Source organism: Glycine soja, chromosome 5 (assembly GCF_004193775.1).
Source record: "Glycine soja cultivar W05 chromosome 5, ASM419377v2, whole genome shotgun sequence".
In the NCBI taxonomy this organism is placed as follows: Eukaryota; Viridiplantae; Streptophyta; class Magnoliopsida; order Fabales; family Fabaceae; genus Glycine; species Glycine soja.
Genome location: NC_041006.1, coordinates 44,097,264 through 44,120,270, shown reverse-complemented (window position 1 = coordinate 44,120,270; position 23,007 = coordinate 44,097,264). Strand labels below are relative to the sequence as shown.

The 23,007-nt window shown below is 33.1% G+C and overlaps 1 protein-coding gene and 1 pseudogene across 2 annotated transcripts; one reads left to right on the top strand and one right to left on the bottom strand.

Annotated features, from left to right (window-relative positions):
• Nucleotides 1-2,458: 2,458 nt before the first annotated feature.
• Nucleotides 2,459-14,211, bottom strand: LOC114413755. Its single transcript, XM_028378300.1, has 7 exons — nt 12,874-14,211; nt 9,298-10,651; nt 5,401-5,680; nt 4,680-4,787; nt 4,316-4,594; nt 3,537-3,680; nt 2,459-3,140 (listed from the first exon to the last, which is right to left on the bottom strand). The coding sequence occupies exons 1-7, from the start codon at nt 13,817-13,819 to the stop codon at nt 2,952-2,954; spliced, it is 3,300 nt and encodes a 1,099-aa protein (XP_028234101.1). The 5' UTR covers nt 13,820-14,211; the 3' UTR covers nt 2,459-2,951.
• Nucleotides 14,212-15,135: 924 nt separating this feature from the next.
• LOC114411423 lies at nt 15,136-21,869 on the top strand (annotated as a pseudogene). Its single transcript, XR_003666432.1, has 8 exons — nt 15,136-15,207; nt 15,297-15,565; nt 15,639-15,726; nt 16,014-16,205; nt 16,277-16,352; nt 16,441-16,500; nt 20,415-20,719; nt 21,046-21,869. The product of XR_003666432.1 is annotated as an uncharacterized LOC114411423 (transcript).
• The last annotated feature ends 1,138 nt before the right edge of the window (nt 21,870-23,007 follow it).

Genomic DNA, 23,007 nt, shown 5'->3' with positions numbered 1-23,007 from the left:
CACGATTTTGTAAAAGATATTGCAAAGCGAAATAAAACACGCATGGTGGTGGGGTTGTTATTTTTGGGAATGAGGACAATGGTGGTGTTATTTACCTAAGAGGGAATGTGCCAGGTTCAAGCTAAGTTACTCCATTATGGAAAAGTTTTTAAAAAATAGAGATGCCAAAATTTCTTGTAAAGAATTGGGTTAATCTATCATAGCCGCCTGAAGATTTGTCAAAATACATTTGGAAAAAACATTTTTAAACTCATCAATAAAAAAAAGGAGTGAAAGGGGAAATACATGCTTCAAAATTATTGAAAACTGGGATGAAATTATTACAATTTTTGTTAGCTTGACATAAGGAATTGAAATAAGAAATAGCAACATCACTTAAGCCAGAATGATATTAAACACTGGCGCCATCTTCTCGGGTAAGGGAGGTGTGATATTGGACTTTCTTGACGCTTAATAGTTAGGCATCTTCATTAAATATTTTTTAAAACACATAAAGTAAAGATTAGCCTAGTTAACTTCAAATGTTTGCATTCACGTGCAACCTATTTTACTTTTTAGTTGGCGTTTTATTTTTAGACGTTTTTTTCCCCTAACCTTGTATATTTTTAAGTGTTAAATATATTTTTAGTCTTTAAAATATAATTGTATTTTATTTTTATCCCTAAAAAATATTTTTTTAGTTATTACAGGGACTAAAACAAAAAATAAATGTATTTAAAGTACTAAAACAAAATAACAGGGATCAAAACTTAAAATAAATACAGGAATCAAACACCAAGAAATATTATTTTAAGAACAAAAATAAAATACAACTATATTTCAAGGACTAAAAAATATTTAAACATATTTAAATTTATTTTTAATATATGAGTCTACATATAATATTATTAAGTCATGTATTATATATTATTTATAAGATAATTTTTTTATCTCTATTAAATTGGTCTTATAAAAAAAATTGGGATTTATATATAAGATCGTCATTTAGTGAGGACTATATAGTGTATTTTTTATTAGAAATATTTTTTTATTGCGATTCTTTATTTTTTGTTTATGCAAACTAAAATAGATAAATGATAATTATTTTTTTTATTTTCAATATTATTATGATATATTATGTTATTTTTTAATTATTTAGTTACCTTTAATTTCTAATTTTATTTTTTTTACCATACTTTGATAGAGCATATCATTTGTAAATATGTTACTAAATAAAAAGGCAATTCTTTTGTTTTTCATACTTCATCTCGTACTATTCTGGATGAATATAGTTGTTTTTTACCTTAAAATTATTTTCTAACAAAAGTCTATCTGGCACTTATATAAAATAAATATAATATCCATCTAAAACTAATTATATAATTTTGTTTATGTTTTGGAAACTATCAATATACAATACATCTTTTATTGTATAAATAGATGAAAAGTGTTAGAAATACATTCTTTACACAAACTTTTAAAAATATTATTGATTGAAATTTACTGAAAATAATACAAAATTAGAATAAAGGATCATTAAATATAACATAAGATCCACCAAATTTTTGTTATTTTCAATCAATGATAAAGAATGCTTTCCAAAGAGTTTTTTTTTCTTTTTTTGTAAAGGCATTCAAAAGAGCTTTTAGAGAGTGTAATTTTAGCATTTTCCGTAGTCCGATATATAACTAGAGATCATCAATTTTTTAGTGAATTACGTATCCTTAGACAAAGTTCATGCCCTCGCAAAGCATTGTTTATTAATTGAAAATAGGGATGATAGATCAAATAACTCATTTAAGATTTTATGAAAAAATTATAAATCTATACCTTATATTTATAAAACAAGTCAGACTTGTTTAAGAAAAAAATTAACCTGATTTAAACAATTTTCACCCGTAACTAAAAACAACCATGGTAGCCAGTATCACAGGTGTTCATCTAAATCGTTTCTTCTATAACCTATAGTGCTGACAATAAAAAATAAAGGAAAGCCTTTGATTTACTGTCAAAAGAAAACAGATGTTTCCCCACTTGTCACTTGTTTAATCATGACTTGTTTTTAGTGACGTTGAATCAACTATGTTTCTATTCTTAAAACTTTAAAACTTAAAAATACTGTATTAAGTATTAACATCAACCATAACACCAATAAAGAACAACGCTAGTTGCAAAAAGTTATGGGAAAAGAAAAGGATGCACATGCAAGCATTTCGTTTGAATGAAAAAAAATATACTTTCATTTTTAATTATAAAAATTCTATTTTATTTTATTGCATTTTGATTTTAAATATTGTATCAAAATAGTACTAATATTTTTTCCATTATTTTCTCACCAAAATTTTAAAAATAAAATAAAATAACTAATATTTTTTATAGTTAAAAATGAAAACAGAAATATTTTCTCAAACCAGATGTCTTATAAAATATTTCTGCAAAAACAATATTTATATGTCAATGCTTAATGTCAAATCCCAAATAAAACCTAACACTGTTCCTTACTTAACACTATCAAGATACAATTTGATTGCTCCAAACAGTAAGTACAGGCAATTTGAGTTTCATGTTCCTCCCAAGTATGGTGTCACACGCCATGCAAAATTGGCTTTAGTATCTGTATCACAAAAATATTACCAGATAGCCTAAAAGAATTATCACACACCATGTACAAGAAGATTCTACGATTTCCCTGTCCAGCAGAACAAAGAAAGCAGAAACCTAACATTACACCTTCCGTGCAAAATTACATCATTTGATCGTATGGTTAGGGGAAGGAGACAGACATTTTCCACAAAACCAAAACACCTTCCAATGCAGTATGCATAAATGTGGAAGGGCACAGCACAACTCTTTCCATTTTATCTTTAAAATAGATCATGAAAAGCAGCGAGGATGTGTCAGTGGGGTTGAAACATGAACATAACCCAACTTAGGTAGGTGACATTATCACCATAAAGAACCCTCCATATATTTCAAGATGATATGGGTTCATATGGGTATGACAACCATGGATGCTTCAGGGCCTCAGATGCAGAGGGCCGCTTCTTAGGGTTGACTTCTAGCAAGTGAGCAACAAAGTCAATGAAGCCTTGGTCTCCCATTGGCAATCTATGCCTCAAGGATGTCTTTTTTGGTACCAAGTATTCTAACCGGTTGGTTTCCTGTAGATTAATAAACAATAAATTTACTGACAATCATTCAAGTAAAAAATGCAGAGGCAAACACAATTTTAATATAGCACGGTAAGAACTAAAATGTCAAGCAGCTAACATGTATGAGTAATAATTAATAAACCAATTTTGTTAATCTCTTCTAAGCTATGGATGAATGACAATATTCTGCAATAACTTGAGGTTTCAAGCAGGTTCTAGTAATCTCTTCAAAAAATAAAAGCATGTTCTAATAATAATAAAACTTCCAGTCCAGGCCAGATACCAAACATCTAATTTAAATTGCAAAATAAAAGCCCTGGCTCCTAGGGACTAGCTAATCAACATCAACATTCCAAATTCATGCCTAGTCCAGTTGGTACACAAAGTCAGAAATAAAATTCTTACCTGATTCCTTTCATAAAGCATGTGATTTTTGGTGAAGTACTTATATGTGTCGCGTCCTTTTGCAAGCATACTTTGATCAATTGGATCAATGATCCCAATCACCCGAGCAAGTAATGTTGCAGGTGAATCATTTTGGAAGAGGACCTACAAAATGCTTAGTTCAGTGCCACTGAAGAAGAAATAGAAAATTAATCATGTATTTAACAAAGAAAAGAAAGCACTCTCCATAATACAGAGAAATTCTACAACCGCTTTCAACCAAAAACTAATAGCAATCCCACAATTGCAAAGTCAGTGTATTTGATAATGTATTCTGATGTACTATCATTGGGTCCATAAATGGTGTAGAAACAAAAATCCCCATTTTAACATAAACAATATGAACCACATCACAACAACTAACTTTTATAACAGAATAAAATATGTGAATAATCAGTATCATAGAAGACCATTTGCTCAAATAAAACAAAAAATACCACAAAACTATGCAACCCTCAGCCAACAAAGGAGTTTCAAATCAGTTCATTACTTTAATCAAGAAATTTCAGTATCTAAAAGATGCCATCATCAAGGAGAAATAAATAGTCTTGCTTAAAATGAATATAAGTGGTGAACCTCCAGAAAAAATAAACCTTTGGACCGGAGGTAATAAAAACATTTGTATACCTTTTACACATGAGAAATTTTATGGCTCAAGAGATAAATTTCTGGTACTAAAACTCAACTGTTTATCAAACTTTATGTCATTTTGAACTACATTAATCATCTTTGGTCCTTACATTGCCAGTACAAAGTTCTGCCAAGATGCAGCCAAGAGACCAGATATCAATCTTCTTGTCATATGGAAGTCCCAAAATAACCTCAGGAGCACGATAGGACCTTGACTGAACATAAGAGCAAAGGTGATCTGTTTCAAAACAACTACTTCCAAGATCAATGACCTTCACCTCACACCTACTATAGCTTTTAACCAAAATATTCTCTGGTTTCAAGTCGCAGTGTATTAGTCCAAGGCTATGCAAAAACTGAAGAGCTTCCAAACACTGAATGGTAATTGACTGCACACATCAATTCAGAAGAGTTTGCACTGAGAATAGAAAAGATTAAAATTAAACATCATGAAGTAAATGGCACACGACGAACCTGCAATCTTGGCATTGTAAAGTACACTTCACCACCTGATTCTCTATTAAATTTATGAAACTCATACAAGTTTGCTTTAAGTAGTTCACATACTATTAACAAATGTTCCTGCCATACAATGGGAAAAGAAAGAGTGATAAAGTTAGATGACAAATTTGGTGTAGAACTATAAATAAACAAGGCCATTCAAAAATTAACAGAAGTAAACATACTAGATACACAGCAAAATTAGATGACCACAGTTTAAAAGAAATTTCTACCAAATTCCCATCACCTCTTCCTTTTGGTGGTAAAACTCCCATACTCTGAATATACAAATAGATAGTCCTATGAGGACATAGAATATTTGAGAAAATGTAGTACCTAAGTGTTGAAGGTTTATACCATATCCAGGAATACATTGTAAATTTCCATTACGCAGCAGTTTTTAAGTTAAAAAATTAACAAAACAGTCACAACTGAGTGATATTTTTAGAAGATATATAGGAAAAGTGAAAAACAATAACAAATAGTAGCAGTATTCATCATCACCTAAATAGACTAGGTCACAACAGTATAAATAAAAAGTCCAAATAATGGATGATGTAGAAATTATAAAAAAAAGGAGGAAAATAAATAATATAAGATATAGGAAAAATGTATATGTGCCCAAAATGAAAATTGATTGTTTTGAAAGCAACTTGTATAAAAGTATTAAGAGGATCAATGGCAATCCACTTACTCGATAATAGAAATAATCATATAATCGAAGAATGTGATACTTGTCTGCAGGATCATGCTTATTGACATACTTGAGAAGCTTGATCTCGTCAAGACTTTGGTCAAAAAAGTCCTTGTTGTTTTTTATAATTTTAACACAAACATCCATGCCTGTATGTAGGTCATGAGCTTGTATAGCTTTGCTAAATGCAGCAGATCCCAAATATTCAGTAACATGATACCTTCCAGCTATTACAGAATTTAAAACAACATGGAAATTCTTGTCCTCCTCAAAGCCAGTTCTGAGCAACAAAAACTAAGTTTAAGAAAGAGTATAAAGGTTAAAAAAGGGAGAACATAGAAACAGACAAGAAATCATACTTTACAACATAACAAAAAATCACCACAATCCCATTAAGATCCTTTTACACAAGGCAAAAATAAAATGCTTAAAAAGTTCTGCATTCATTAGCACATACATTTACCATGAAGGAAAAAGAACCTCACTGTTTCAACAGTATCTTTGAAAGAGGTTGCATTATAGGGAAATGCATGTTATATTGTCTCATGTACTTATTTCTTCAAATATAAGAATAAAATTAAGAATTAAAGCAGCTTTAGGAATTCACAACAATCACCAACTAGTCTGCAGCACAGGATTACTCTATATCACAACTGAGCATAATATCATCAATTTAAATCAAATAAAAAAGGACTAAATCAGGATTGTGGTAGCCATAAACATATTGACATTGCTAATTCCATGGCAACTAAATGAAGACACACTATGTTTACAACATTGCTATGATAAACAATGCATTTTATTCATTATGAACTGTAAATGTACTACTCAGTTCTGAGTGCAGTAGATCAGCTGCCATCCTAAGTTTAATCCTACTTTCCATTACAACAGCAAAAACAATAATTATCCTATTAGGTGAAGTTGGCTACATAGTTTACACGACATCGTTCAGCATGATTAAAAACCAAATCTTCAAGTATATTATTTAGCATGAGATCTTCCTTGACGACTTCCTACAAAGTATTTTTGGTTTCCCTCTCCTCTTTCTCATAACACTAAAAATCATGTCATCTACTCTTTTGACTGGTGTTTTGATGCAATCCTACCTCCCAAGGGCATTGGATAAAAGACTCCAAGAAGATTGAGCCAAAGATGCAAGAAAAGGCCCTAGGGTTCTCATGAGCCTTAGGATAGATTTTGGGTCCATGGGCTAAGTATGAGCCCACTTATCTTTGTACATATTAGATTAATGTTTCATTATTTTTGGGCTTTGTATTTAGGATTCCATTGTGTAGGGAGGATACCCTAGTAATGTAGGATTTTTTTGCCATTGTATTTTAGGGCACCTAGACTAGTTTTTGTATTAGGGGTAGTTTTGTAATTTTACATGCATTAAGTGCACTATTTGATGTGTGTATGTTGGAAAATAAATTTAATTGAATTGAGAGAAGCTCAATCCAATTAAATTTTGGACCATCTTAAGGGGGAGGTGAGCATTTGCTTGCTACACCCCATTGTCACATCATATATTCACACTTTATGCATATCCTTCGTAATTTACATGCCTCATGACACCTAAACACACTTAGTGGAGAATCTTGGACTTGATCTTGGATTAGGGGGCTGAACCATAACTAAAATTCACTAATCATAATTAGTGAAATTTTGGCTCCACCAATTCAAATTCAAATTTAAGTAAAATTTGAATAGAAATTCAAATTTCCCTCCAATTTTGTGTGACACTTAGGCTATAAATAAAGGTCTTGTGCGTGCATTTTTTCAACTTCGATCATTTGAGAATTACACTTCAAAGTTCAGACCTCATTTAAGGCACAAAATTTCGTGCTCCTTCTCTCCTTCTCCCTCCACTCATCTTCTCCTACCTTTAAGCTCTTATCCATGGCTTCCTATGGTGGTGAGCTTGTTCTTGACTCATCTTCTCCTTGAAGTGACGTCTCCAATCATCTTTCTTCCTTCTCCATTCCGCTGTCATTGATCTTCAAGAAACAAAGGACTCCATTGATGAAGAAGATCCAAGGCCTACAAGCTCCACATGGAGCTACATCATGTTTCTCGTGGCCTTCTTTGTATATGTCCAAACCACCTTAACTAATTTTTTATTATGTTTTTTTTCAATCGGTGCTACAACAATTTTTCTCGTAAATAATCATTTTGTACTTTGTCCATTCATGTACGGTCACACATCCATCTTAACATTCTCATTTCTACTACCCCACATTTCACTCATATTGTCCTTTTAAAGCCTAGCTGTGTAATAAAACTTGCCTGAGTTTGGTGGTACTTTGCAATCACATAACCCCAGATACTACTAGATCAGCTTATAGCTTATGCATGAACACCACTTCAGTATATTCTGATGGCAATATTTTTAAGACTATTGGGAAGCTGAATATTCCCCCTAGGGCTGTGATCTTCTGTTGGAGACTACTTAAAAATAGACTACCTACCAAGGTCAACCTTCTAAGAAGAAATGCTATTACTCAGGAAGACACCTGTTCCTTATGTGGCTGTGTGCAGGAAGATGTTTATCATTTGTTTTTCAATTGTAAGCTGACAAATGGCTTGTGGTGGGAATCTATGCGCTGGTTTCGGGTAGTAGGTCCCCTTTCCATTAACCCGGTTCACCATTTTTATCAGTTTTGTGAGGGGTTTGGGGCAAATGTGAACCACAGTACAAGATGTGGGTGGTGGGTTGCTTTAACTAGTTCTATATGGTAGCATAGGAATCATTTGATTTTCCAAGGAAAACCTTTTGATCCCTGTAAAGTCATGGATCATGCTATTTTCTTAGCTTGGTCATGGTTAAAGGCTAAGGATAAAAAGTTTAGTACTAGCTTCCACTACTGGTCCTCTAATATTCCCAATTCCGTTGCCTAGTTGGGGTTGGATCTGGCTGTTTTTTGGCTTTTGTTGATGGTTTTTTTGGAGGGTAGCACCTTGGTGCTTTGTATTTATATTTTCTGGTACCACTGTTACTGGTTGTTTTATTAATAATATATATATTTTCAGCCTTCCAAAAAAAAAAAAACATAACCCCAGATACCTTTCTCCATTTTACTCATCCTACTTGTATCCTATATGTAACATCATCACTCATTTCTCCATCATTTTGTATTATAAATCCTATATATTTAAACTTAGAAAGTTGTGGTATGAGATCATCTCCCACTTTTACTTCCAATATATTCATCTTGTCTCTTGCTAAAATTGCTATGCATCTACTCTGTCATACTCTCCTACTTAAGGGAAAATCCTTTGTTTTCAAAGTTTGTCTCCGATGTTGATTGCTTCCCTTTGATTCCACAATCAAGACTATATTATCAGAAAAAGCATGCAAATAGGGATAATCTTTTGTATGTCCCTGATAAGCAAATCCAAGACAAGATTAAACAAGTATGGACTTAAATCTGAATGTTGATGTAACCCTATCCCTATAGCAAAGTCCATAGTCTCACCTCTTGGAGTTCTCACACTAGTAGTTACCCCATCATAGTTGGCCCCAAGCCCATGTTAAGGAGGAGAGTTGTGCTATGCCCTCGGCAATCAACATAAAACTCATGGTTATACCAAACACGGATTACTTATCATATGCAAACAATAGATTTATAATTAACATATTATAAATTTGTAAGTAAAGAGAACAAGAAGTTAAACAAAAAGATATTGTTCCCCATATAAAAACTCAACAAAATTCAAGGATGCACAAAGTTCATATCATAGTTTCAAAAAAAATTCTAAAATATAATTTCAAAGTCATTTGAAAATTGAGGTAAATAGTAAGCATGTTTATTGGAGAAGTATACTTAACCAATAAATACCATGACTAGTGAATATAGCTTAGATCAGCATACACACACAAACACATTAAAAACATGCCTGTTTTTTCTGTGAACAATCTTTAGATTGAAGGTTTCAAATTCCTCCTCCTGTGCCTTTATCTGCCTTACTTGCTCTTGCACAGCAGCTACCTCTTCATCCTCTAGCGATGCTCCTAGATCATCTTCCCTTGCAATTCCAGTCTTTTCATCTTCTTCTACTTTCACATGCTCTCTTTCAGAATACCCATAATTTGAGACTGTTGTTGGAGAAGAGTTTGTGGATCTTACAAAGTTGGCATTATTCTCATCCCTAGAACTTTTAACAGGTGACGAATCGCTGCTCTTTCGCCTCCACAAAGCAAGCATGTCATCAGTTTCCACAATTGCACTAAGACAGTCATCAGCATCATCTGCGTTGCCGTTATTTGACCACAGGGACTTATTGGTGGAAGCCTGAATCATCTGACCATCCTTCAAAGATAGGGGAAATGAAAAGTTTCCATCACCATGAGTTTTCATCTGCAATGGTGCATCTTTGTCACATCCTATGACATATTTATTTGACTCACTCTTTTCATTGTTCTTATTTTTGTTTGATTTGTTAGTAGATTTCTTATCCAAATCATGATGAGAGTGTCTGGAGCCACCAAGTCCTGCATCACGATCATGGAAATATTCTAAATCTCCTTCACTACTACCACCAACCAAACTTTCACGCACTTCACTACCAATATCTGCAGCATCACTGTTGATCCCTACCCCAATTGACCTAACTGAACCATGTTGATCATCATCCATATTGATGTCCTCTAGCCGTGATCTTAGATTATCATTCAAAACCCTCCCATCTCCTAGCATGATGAGTTCATTTGTCTGAGGGACAAAGCCCCGCCAGACCGGTTCTGCACACATCAAGTTCAATTCTTCTTCATCCATCAATTGTCCATCATATTGAGCCATTAAATCATTATCATTAGTCCTTCCATACTCAGTAAGTGTTACACCAATAGGATCATCAGTAGTAGTGACAGGTACAACATTATTTTCCTGAAGATATCGTTCCCCGGAAAAGTAAGAATCCTCCTCAGCAAAAGATTGATCATCATCCTCATCTTTGGCTGGACCTCTTTCCTGAGGATCTGGAACACTTCCATGTCCAGTCCCCTTTTCATTGTCACTAGGGTAATCAATTTCATGCGCCAAAAACCAGGCCTCATCCTCAATAGGTTGTCTCATGTACCCAACATCCTCATCATCATCATATTCATCGGAGTCCCAAAATTCATTCGGATAATCAATAGATTCACTCAACCCATCACCAACTGTAGCAAATCCTGATACAAGATCAGATGTATCCTCTGCTATCCCTTGACTTACAGATAACCAACTGCCCCCTGTAGCCCTCCTCATACCTGAAGCATATATGAAAAAGTCAAATACAGTCTTCAGCACATCCAAACAAGTGTCTCCAGCAAAAAATAAGTATGGGCAATCAGATTCCAAAATCAGAAATAAATACATTGCAACAATAAGATCAGTTACTGACAAGTAAATCATCAATAAATTGTAGTTAGGTGTACATGTACCCACAAAGTAGACCAGATTTAGGATCAATTTGAGATTCTAGATGGAGTATTCAACTCATAGTACAATGGTTATGGTACCATTTCCCTATTTATTTTCTTTTCATGTCAGAGCTAGGGCTAACTTTACTTTTTCAAATTATGCACAATTCTTTTTGTATAACTTTTTTTCTCTGAGTTGAAAATTGACAGAGGAAAAGAACAAAGAACCAATATCTTTGCATGTTTCCTGCATCGCTATTGAGAAGCTATAAGAAAATAAAAAGATATCTATAGAAACCAAAAAGAAAGTGAAATCCTGCATCAAGTCCAGAAGAAAGATTTGTTTCTTTATTTCAATTAATACCTTATTTTTCTTTAGAATCACCACAATGTAAATATTCAAACATTTCTTTTTAACTTTAGAACTTTTAGCAAACCTTCTTAAAAGAAATTTATCAATTAATTCCAATCTCCTACAGATATTTTTTTCAACGGAAAAAAGGGGGAAGTACAGCCATGACAAAGATTAGATATGCTCCAAAGTTCCAAACAGAAAAATCCAAAATTCCAAAATTAAATTCCTACATCCTATCAGCTGTGTACAGATCAGTTCTCTGTGGTGGTTCAACTGGAAATTTAGAATGAATTCAAAATGTCAAATTGTCAAAACTAGAAATATACAACCAAGAAAAAGAGAAGCCAAATGCATGGATCAACGCATGAAAATCTGATGTAGTGGTATGGAACAAAAAAAAAGAGTAATTAAAACTAAATCCCCAGAAAGATGCAGGCCAGAAATTTAATTAAGGAAACAAGTGCCACTAGGGCATTTGAATAAGAAAACAACAGTAGAAGGAATTAAATGGAAAGTAAAAAGTTTTAATACTTCAGAACTAAAAAACATATTTCTTGCTTTCTTTTCAAGTAATTTTTGAAAATTAATAGAAGACGTTAAATGCTTCCTTAACCAGTACTACTGGTAACTCATTAGTAAGACCCATAGTTATTAGAATTTTATCATTCATAATCCAAACCACAATTTGATACAATTTGGCTAGTCAGTGGTGATTCATATCAGGTCATAAATCACATGACTGAATATTGCAATAGATGGATGATTATTATTATTCAGATTTCAGATACTCTAATGCTCTATTTTCATTCTTCTGACTGTTACTCATTCTATCCACTATATTTTGTTATTCAATTGGTCTATTTTTAGACTTCTGTAATAGAGACTTCACACATAATTATGACTTATGATTTTGTTTCATGAGACTTACAGTCATTTTCTAGTTTAAATTTAAAATTATTACATCCAGCAATAAACATAATTTATCATTTATATGATATATTTCAGGGTATATTTCAATGGATTTCTTGATCTTACAATTTGATATGATTTATATGATATATTTCAGGCTATATTTCAATGGGTTTCTTAATCTTACAATTTGATAAGATTTATGATTCACAATTCAAAAAATAGCTTTAACATTTCACAATTTGAATTGCAATTTGATATCGTTAGCAAGACCCAATATGTGAATAGGGTGGGTAAGCATATGGGATAAAAAAGGGTACATGGGGGAAGAGTATATTTACTAGGATAGAAAAAAGAACAAACTTACAAAGCACAAAAATATATTTCCTAGATGTACTTCATGGAATACTATTCTGAATTCTGTAGAAACCTCACTAAATGACCCCTTAAGTGGCTTTAATTGATGACTTTTGACTGACTTTTCAACAACCTGTAATTACTTGGACCCCTAATTACAGGATTGGATTTTTCTAAGCTTAATTAACTTATAGAACAGTCGATTCATGACTAGCCAAAGGCCTAAAATATCTGTTACCCTCAAACAACATAGATTTAAGATTCAACTACTGAAACTCTTAATTTGACATTTGACATGTAAAGATTGAGGAAAGGTTCCCATTAAGCATACAAAATAAGCTGTTGTCATGACCAAACAACATATGCAGCTGCTATTAAGCCCAAAAGGGAAACCACTAAACAATTGTGATCATATGAAAAAATTTAATCCCTGTAAATATAAGCTAACCTGAAGGGTTAATTTCCTGTCCGATAGGTACATCCAGATACGAACCAATAAGCAAAGTGCTATCAGCACCAGGGAGTTTTGAGGTTGGTCCATCTCGCTCAAACTTCTCCTCCCAATTAACAACCAAGGGCTTGTCATCTGACTTGAGTTTAACCGGAGGAAGGCTAGGAAACTCTTCCTTCTGATTTTCAGGGAGGAGAGGAAAACTTAAGCTGCCTATGATCTTCTGTTCAGAACTGCCTGGTGTCTTGACCAAGTAAATAGGCCTCCCCAGTTCACCCACCTGCTCTTTAATAGATGATGTCCTAGTATCACTAATTTCTACCTTTTTTTTCTCCTCTTTTTTGTCAGAATAAGTGACAGCACCAAAGCTTGAAGACATATCCCCTTTAGAGAAGGGGAAGATAGTCTTGACAGAACAATCTTTGGCGGAGTCTGAAGACGAATTCATATTGTCATCCGTTCTTGACCAGGGATAATCTGTAAAGTTCACTTTAAGAGATGGAGTATTGAATTTAAGTTGGCGATCAAGTTCCATAGGTTGTTTGCTTTGCACAACAGAGGTTTTACTACTACTAGCAGGCCACATGGATACAGCATTTTCCTCCACAGACCAGGACTTTGAATTGGTATTGGCGGCAATTACATCAACAGCTTCATTAGTTTGAGATACAGAGGGCTTAACAGGAACAGTGGAGGGGTTGAAGTTCCGCGAGTATAAAAAATCCTCCTCGGAAGTGTTGGAGAAAAGAATAGAGGGAGCAGAAGTTGCTTGCAAATGGGCATTACCATTCCCACACTCTATTTCCTTGACAATGAGTTCTAGACCTTGAGGATTGGCATTCAAGTCGGGAAGATTATTGATCTCAGTGAGCAAAGCAGCCTCAGCTCTGGTGAAACGATTCCTCCTAAGAAAGTCCAAAATCACATCAACTGAGTCCGCCATAGTGAAGCAAAGCCTCAGCCGAAACGAGAACAGAGATGAGAAAGAGAGTATATTAAAAAAAAGAGGTTATGTTAGCTGGAGCTAGCACAAACAAGTGGCGCCAGTGTGGTTTTTCCCTCTTGAAACCTAACCTAGGGTCGGAAATCAAATCACGATCGTTGGGGGTGGAAGCGCTGCACTTAAAGCCCACCCAATCCCAATGCAATGAATCAAGATCTGGAAGAAATTGAAATAATAGATAGATAGAGGAAGGGAGCTGTTGTGTGGTGAAAGTGAATAAGAGGGTTGCTAATACTAGCTGACCTCAAGGGGGAAGGGTTCCGTTGCTCTGGGCGACTCCTTCCTTCGCCAGCTAATATATTCTCTTTCTTTCATTTCTTTTCTTACCCTTATTTTAGACTTCATATTCATCTACAAATCATTCCAAGACTAAACTATTTAGATACTAACATCAATTTTAATTGAGTTTATACGTAATACACATATATGAGATGGCAATAATTTGTAGTTAGGGCGGCGACTGATGATTTTAGTTTCCAATTTTTTAATTTTGTCTTTTTTTAGTTCTTTATATACAAATTGATCTTTTTTAAATTATTGCATTTGAGTTGATTGATCCCTCGGTTATATGTTGGGTTAAATATATATAAACACACATTAGCACTTTTTAGATGAAGAGTGATATATGATTGTATAACTCAAAGTTTCATTTTAATTAAAATAAATACATATTTACTACAAATTTTAATTATAATACAATTTGTATATTATAAGTTTTAGATAAATGAAATCAGTGTTTATCCTATTTATTACAGCAGACTAAAACACTCATTATGATTAATTAATTAACTACCCACTCCATTTCTTTTTAAATGTTGGATTTTTGAAAAATTTTGTTTTTATTTATCTGTGGTTTGTAAAATTTAAGATTATATTAATTATTTTTTTTATCAATTATATCCTTACTTATTTTATTAGAATAAATGAGTAAAAAAAATCTCATAATTATTTTATTAGAATAAAAAATTATTATTATTATTATTTATTTTTACGTAACAAATTAAAACCACACATGAAAAGGAATGGAGGGAGTATCTATCCAACACTCATGATGGATTGAATAAATTTGAACTCATTATTAACACAAGTGAATTAATGGCAATTGAATTTATTGTCAACCCAATACATGATAAAAACAACATAAGTAAACTGAAAAATATAATTAACAATAACATATAATTATAATTAATAAAGTTTTCATATACTATAGTACTTGTTTTACATTTTAAAATAATTTAGTCAAATAAGAAAATACGATGAGAAGCAAAGATAATATATGGCGGGGAACAAAAAGGAAAAGTGTTGAGAAAGGAGGAAGGATTGTATTTGTATGTGTCAATGTGTGGTTGATGAGCAACAAGCGCATTGTGTTACCCTAGGGCTAGGCTAGTAGTATGAATGGATTGATTGATTGAAGATTATTGCAACTGGAGTGGCCGTGTCGTTGGGGTTGGGGACACTCTCTAACTGTTACCCAGTGCCAGTAAAGGAATTGCTTCTTTTTTCTACAACTAGAACGCGCATTCACAATCGGAGTAGGAAGAAGCTCTTTGGTATTGGTCAGAAAACGTTTTGCGTTGAAGCTGCAAATGCAAATTATGAATTTGATCCAGATCTGCGATCTGTGATTGAACTTGCCACTGATTCTGAGTTGTACGAGATTGAAGCAATCCTTTTCGGGCCAAGGTCACACTTTCACCTTTACTTGCATTCATTCCCTTTTCTAATCTAATACTAATACTAATGTTCCTAATTTCAGCTACTCGAGTCCTTTGCTCAAATCCATTCCATTGGCATTATTCAGAAACACAAATGAAAATGGTGGCCTCGACCGTTCCATGATTGGAGTCGACCTTCGACTACGTCAGCAATTTATAGCAGCTCTCGAGTCCCGATTTTTCTTCCTTGCTGCTGATGCCCGCTCTACCTTAAGGGGTTGGAGGCCTTCTTATAGAAATATCTTGCTTCAAATAAGGACAAAATTAAATATTCCTTGCTCAACCCAATTGTTTACTCACGACCTTGAACTTGAAATTTTCCTCAACCTTTTGCACTTCAACTCAACTAACTCAACTCAAAACAATATTTATTTCTCTTTTATCTTATTTTCTCTAATCATCTAAATCTTCAATAGTCTTGTAGGGAACAAGAATCCGGCAACTACCCTGCCTTGTTCGACGTTGTAAGAACTTCGTCTCAAGGTCAAGCCACTCTACAACATGAACTTAGTCAATGGAAAGTGCAGTCAAAAGTTGGGGCCCAAGACATTCCATCAATTGTTTTAAAGGGAGGTGGTGTATTTACTTTGTCCAAGATATATCAATTGGTAAGATAATGATATCTGTGTTTTATTTTTTCTCTATCTTCCCCTATTCATGACTCTATGCTGACTTGTAGTTAGCAAGGAAATTATCTGGGAAAGCTCTTGTAGAAGCTGCCAATTGCCAGGTTTAAGAAAGAGTTAGTGAAGAAGGTATATATTGGTGCTGGTCAGAGTTCTGGTAGCCTTAGTATTTCCTAAGAACAACTTCAGCATTCATTTTGTGCTTTATGATTTACAGGGTGGACAGTTAGCTATGATTAATCTAGAATCCACAGCAGCCTTGCTTGCAGCAAAACAGGTGCCTGACAGACAATTTGATATGTTTCTATTGTTATTAATTTTTTTGTAGGAATGTATTTTATTGGTATAAAGTTTTTAAGTTGATTTTCATATTGATAGATAGGTTGACTTTTTGAAGCCTTAATGTATTATGTCATAACCAAGAATTTGGAATCTCAACTTCGTATGCATCAGTTAAATAACTAAATATGAATGAGTTTAAATTTTGATTCTTCATCATTGTATAACCTTATGCACTATCAGTTAATAAAATGCTGTCACACCATTCGAGGAACCAAAGCATTTTGTAGTAACAGTTTGACTCTATTTTCTAATATGTTGGAACACTGATTCACTCTTAGTGTTAATTTCTTTATGTGGAGTCATGGACAGTGGATCAAAATTAAATTTCATATGCAATTCAACCAGTTTATGTAGACATTTCTGAATCAACATAAGCCTAGTACTAATAGTGATGATTTAGTTCCAGTTCAACAAAAATGTAGATATCAAGATAACATTAATGATTTCTTGGTAGATATATCAGCAGAATTAGTTATTTTCTGTCTTTTATATTGTTTTTCTTTTTCTACTAAAACAAACTATTATTTCAATTTATGTTGATTTTATAGCATGTTTCTCATCTGATGTTTGATTTATTCTTGGGTTTTCTTGGTGCTGCATCAAGATATCTGGGCTTTAGAAGCTTTGTCACATTACTTGGACCTGTGTATGTCATACACCTGGTCTTGTTTTATGATTTCTATTTCTATCTGCTTTGTATTTTAATAAGACTAGCTTTTCTTTTGCTTTTGTTTAATGTTTATATGAATTACAAAATAATATTTAAACAAGTCCTGTGCTCATTGATATAAAAATGAGAGATTGTTATGAAACTAGGAAAGAGAAATAAGAAATTGACAGAAACAAACGAAGGAAACAGATAATTTTATTGAACAACTGAGAGAGTAACAGGGAGCATTCTCCTTCTGGGGTTTCCCCTTTGGGCCTTCACATAGGGTTTTCCTTTTCATACAAATTTGCTAATTCTATGTCTATAAATCCCTCTGGCCTCCGTCCTTATTCCCCTATCTAATGAACAATGCTAACAATACAATCTTTAGTACTTACTTTTTGGTGATTTTCATGTGGGACCCAATAAATAGGGAGTATTGCCCACATCATTTAGTGGGTTCTACATGATTTCACATAATAGTAAAGAGTGTGCTACATATTGTGCTCCTAGCATTTCTCTTAATCTAACAATTCCCCTCTAACTAACTGTTCTAACTGTCCCTAAGTCCCTTCTAACGAACAATGCTAACAATACAATCTTTAGTACTTACTTTTTGGCGATTTTCATGTGGGACCCAATAAATAGGGAGTATTGCCCACATCATTTAGTGGGTTCTACATGATTTCACATAATAGTAAAGAGTGTGCTACATATTGTGTTCCTAGCATTTCTCTTAATCTAACAATTCCCCTCTAACTAACTGTTCTAACTGTCCCTAAGTCCCTTCTAACGAACAATGCTAACAATACACTCTTTAGTACTTACTATTGGGTGATTTTCATGTGGGATCCAATAAATAGGGAGTGATACCCACATCATTTAGTGGGACCTACATGAATTTCACATTATAGTAATAGTAAAGAGTGTGTTACATATTGTGCTCCTAACATTTATCTTAATCTAGCAATTCCCCTCTAACTAACTAACTGTGCTCACTGTCCCTAATTCCCTTCCTTTCTATCCTAACAATACCACCCCCCCCTAAAATTCAACCTTGTTCTCAAGGTTGAATTGTGGAAGCTGGAAATGAGTAAAAGATACATTCTCCTATATAGTTTTTTCCACTGCCTTCAGCAGGGAATTGTGACAAAATGGTGAATGTGGACACCAAATGCACCAATCTGCTTCATAGTCAAACAGAGACCACGTGGAAATGGCTATTTGTTTGGCCATAGACTTTGGCTTGCCTTATTGGTTTAAACGACCTCAGTTGGTAGATTTGCAATGTCTCATATGAACCCAAATATTGGGACAAGGTTGGGCATGATCCATTTGGTAAAAAGGCATTGCCCCTTTTTTGAATTTCCATTATTGCCCTTGTTCCATGATCCCCATGATTGGTGCTGTTGTCCTGTTCCGTGTCTTGTTCCAAAGCACACATGGGGAGTAATCCAGACCTACAAATATTGCAGCATTCAAGGTGCTGTTTGTTCCATTGGCTTCTATGTGATGACTCAAATCTAATACAGCGGTAGGCTGACTGGACTGTTCAAAATGCAAAGTTTCCTTGCCTTTGAGGGGTACCCTTATGTTGGTACCAAGACATGACCTAGAGGGGTACTTCCACCGATGCCTGCTGCTTGACATTGTGTACTGATATTTATCCATCTTGACCCTTAAGTTGGCACCAAGACATGGCCATGCTTGCATTGATTTCTGTTTCATTGTAACAAGCTTCTTTGGCAGTTCTTCCACTGTCATCTTAACCAAATGTGAGTTCTGGAAACAGTAAGCCATTGCTCCATCTCCATTTTAACTTCTGCCTCTATTTCCTCCACCACTGGGTCATCTATGTTTCTATCACTTTATCTTGTTCGGGTTTTGTTTCTTTTTTTTCGAGTGGCCAATTTGTTTTATATTTTTTTTCTTGTTCTTCTAGCTACCAATCTAATTGGCCACTTCCATTGTAACTAGGCAATTCCAATATCTTTGCACAAGAATGAGACTCATAATTGCCAAGCAATGAACCCCTTCCATCCACATTTTATTGCAGCCTGTTCAATTGCAGTGAATGACTCTTGTGCTTTTGCCATTTCCTCCCGTGATTGGTTCCCTGCTTCTTCAGCAACTTACGCAACATCTGCCGGAATCCAATGAAGAAGGCTATGATCCCCAATAACTGATCACTTTATTCATTGGTTATTTCTTTCCCAATAAGAGAACTGGCAGGTCCAAGCAATTTTTACAAACCAACAAAACAGAAACAAGAAATTGATAGAAACATAGGAAATTTTTTATTGAATGAATTAGAATAGAAAAAAGAGTTCTCCTGCAAGGGTTTCTCTTTCTTGTAAACTTAATAAATTCTAGGCTAAATTGAAGTTTTGGTCTCCCTTTAATTCTTGATCGGTGATTTTGGTCCCCCTAATTTTTTTTCCTGCAATTTTACATTTTAGAAAATCTACAATTTTGGTCTATTCCTTGATTTTGAATGCATTTTATTTCTTTTATTTTGGTCCAATTGAACCTTAAACCTAACATATTCATTTAAGGTACTATCAAGAAATAACTTAATTAATTAAAATATAAAAAATAAAAGAAATAAACTATGCAAATTTGAGATTGGACCAAAATTACGGATTTTCTGCATTCTAAATGCAGAAACTAAAATCATGAAAAAAATAAGGGGACAAAAATCATAGATTATGGATTAAAGCGGATCAAAATTGTCATTTAGCCTAAATTCTAATTCTCTGAATGAATCCTTCCACCCCCGCACCCCACAATGAATCTAATCATCTCCTGTAACTAACTAGCCACTCCAACTGTTCTTTCTGTCCTTATTCACTTTTTCCTTACCTTCTGTCTAAACAGAGAAATATTTACTTATTGATAAAAATCTGAACTTCAGTGCACTAACTAAATCTAAATAACAATTTGCATAAAGATAAAGAAATTAAGGAAGAAATAAAAGAAATTAAGGAAAGAAATTAAGAGAAGAATTAAGGAAAGAGATTTTAGTTTGAGAATTTTCTCAAACATTTGGAGTGTGCAGTAAAGTCTAAATCAATGGAAGAAATTTGTCGGGGTTTAACTTGGCAGTGGCTTTTCTACTATCTCTTTACTTTTAGATTTTGGTACTATCTGTGGCACACTTATTGAGTATTTCTGAACATTTTATTTGCTTTGTTGAACAGGCTTTGGGGAACGTTTTTGGCTGATCTTGTCATTCAAATGCTCGGAACAGATTATGCTAGAATCTTGCGAACAATTTATGCTTTGGCTCAGGCAAGATGTTCTATTGTTCCATGTTAATCTTGCGACCTTACTAGATCCTGGGTTTACCTGCCTACCCAGCTTGATATGATACTTCATATTGTGCTTATTTGGTTATTTTATTTATTAAGAGCACTTGTGGTCTTCAATTTTTTTTTATCCGTAGGAATTAAAAATGGTGTCAGGAGATTTACAATAACTCACGCACCTTGTTCAACCAACTAAGGTAGACCCTCTTGACTCGGGGTCTTCGATTTACATTTTCTTTTAAATTACTTACTAAAAAATGAGGCTATTGTTGGTTTTGGGGGCAAAGGACGATATTGGCATAACTATCTGTTCCCATGTGTAGAATAACGTGGGTGATTTTATGTGGATGTTCTGATAGAACCAGTGCCTGTCATCCACGGATGTTCTGTCATGTTTTAGTTTTTTGGAGAAAATATGCACCTTTTGAATTTCAATTTTCATGTAGAAATATATAAGTGAGACTATTGTTGTCATGAAGCATACTTGCTAGTTTTCTGATGGAACTTTGTTTTTTTCCTTCAGATTCGAGTCATCCGCACATGTCGGCTGCCTTCGGACATCACTGGTGAATAGTTCAGGAATTTCATTTCATGGATTTAGTAGTAAAGGATTCTGTTGGATTTTGGGCCTCGTTGAAGTTGAAGCGTTTGGAGGAACGTCATGTTTAGGTAAACACTTTTAGAGCAAGACAACCTACACGTTTGAAAAATTGTAAATATCTAGGATTAGTATTTGTGCATAACTTTTTGGCTTAATTGCAAAATTTATCTCGCTGTTTTGTCTATTTTATCAAATCGGTTTTCCTATTTTTTAATTCATTATCTGAGTTGCCCTATATTTTCAAATTTATTATCTTAGTCCTCAAAGCTAATTTTAACCATTGAATATTAAATTTTAAATGTTGATTTTAACCGTTGACTGGTAAAGGAATGTGTCATTCACTCACAGGATCATGGTTCTAGTCATTCCTCAAGTAATTTTTTAAGTTCTTATTTTTTAAGAAAATATTAGTCAACTTTCTACTCTAGTCAACTTTTAAAATTTAACCGTCAATGGTTAGTCAACGGTTAAAATTAGCTCTTAATTGGACTAAGATAATAAATTTTGAAATATGGGGGTACTCGGATAATAAATTAAAAAATAAGATGACCGATTTAGTGAAATAGACAAAATAGAGAAACGAAATTTACAATTAAGTCTAACTTTTTTTTTACTGCTGAGCTACATTCTTCATTCGAGGACCTATTGATTGTTGGTAGATAATTGAAGATGGACTAATCGATTTTGTTGTGCATGTGGTGCTATAGTTTCCATTTCTGCTTGAATCAGAACCTCAGCTTATATAAGCATAAAGTGTAAAAAAAAATGAAGTTTCCAAGACTTGAAACCAAACTGTTTCGTCTTCTTAACTCTGCACTGCTGTTGGCATCTTGTTCTGGTACTTCTAAATGACTGAAAAAAAAATGATGCACATGAGCGGTTTGATAATTTCTGTTCGTAATTCAACTAAATATTAATCATTTATATAAAAATACAAACATAATTAAACGTACATATAATCTTACCAAAAAATTTAATACACAAACTGTAAATTATGTTTGAAATGCATTTATTTCTAAAAATATAAATTTCGGGAGTTTCTTGAAGGTACTTGGGTTCAAAGGAGGGAAAAAGGGGGCTAATTTTAATGGACGCGAAGGAAAAGTGAAAGGGAAGAAAAGCTCCTTCGCTGGAAGAAAAAAAAATGAATAGTATGATATATATATTGTTATTATTGGTGGAAATAAAACAAAATCTCAGTAGAAATTAGTTTATATAATTAAAAAAGGTTTATAAGTATTTTATTAATTAAAGTTCAGGAACTAATTTAAAAAATCAATATTTTTAGTGACTGTTTGATGTAATATATATGTATATATATATATATATATATATATATATATATATATATATATATATATAGATAAAAATAAAAATAAAGAAGTCTTGGAGGGAAAATTGAGTACAAATTATTTCACACCAATTATTCTATTCGATTTACTTTTATTTTCATTCAAAATAAAAATAATTTGGCATGAAATCATTTAGACAACAAGGATATTTTTCTTACCAATTTTATAATTGCTATAAATTTGGCTAAAATAGCCCATTTATCTTCTACAATATGTATTTTGTCACATATCTTGTCACATCTTTCTATTTATTATTGTGTATTTGAATTTAATTTTTAACATTATATGAAAAGGTATGACAGATTATGTGTTATACTGCAATAATATAAGAATTTTAATTAAAGAATAATGAAAAAGATAGGTCATAATAAATATTAAATTCATATTCAAATATAAAATAAATGGAAAAATAAATAAATAGAAAGATGTTAAACAACTTAAGTTATGTTTTAATTTTTTTAAGTGTTTTTTATTAGATTAGTTATTTGTAATTATTAATCTAAATTTTATACTTTATAGTAACTCTTAAATA

Coding starts and splice junctions, on each gene's coding strand:
- LOC114413755 (XM_028378300.1), bottom strand. CDS start 13,819: ATGGCGGACTCAGTTGATGTGATTTTGGACTTTCTTAGGAGGAATCGT. Junction 5,681..9,297: donor ATTGTTCACAGAAAAAACAG/GCATGTTTTTAA, acceptor TTTGTTGCTCAG/AACTGGCTTTGAGGAGGACA. Junction 3,141..3,536: donor TGCTTTATGAAAGGAATCAG/GTAAGAATTTTA, acceptor ATTAATCTACAG/GAAACCAACCGGTTAGAATA.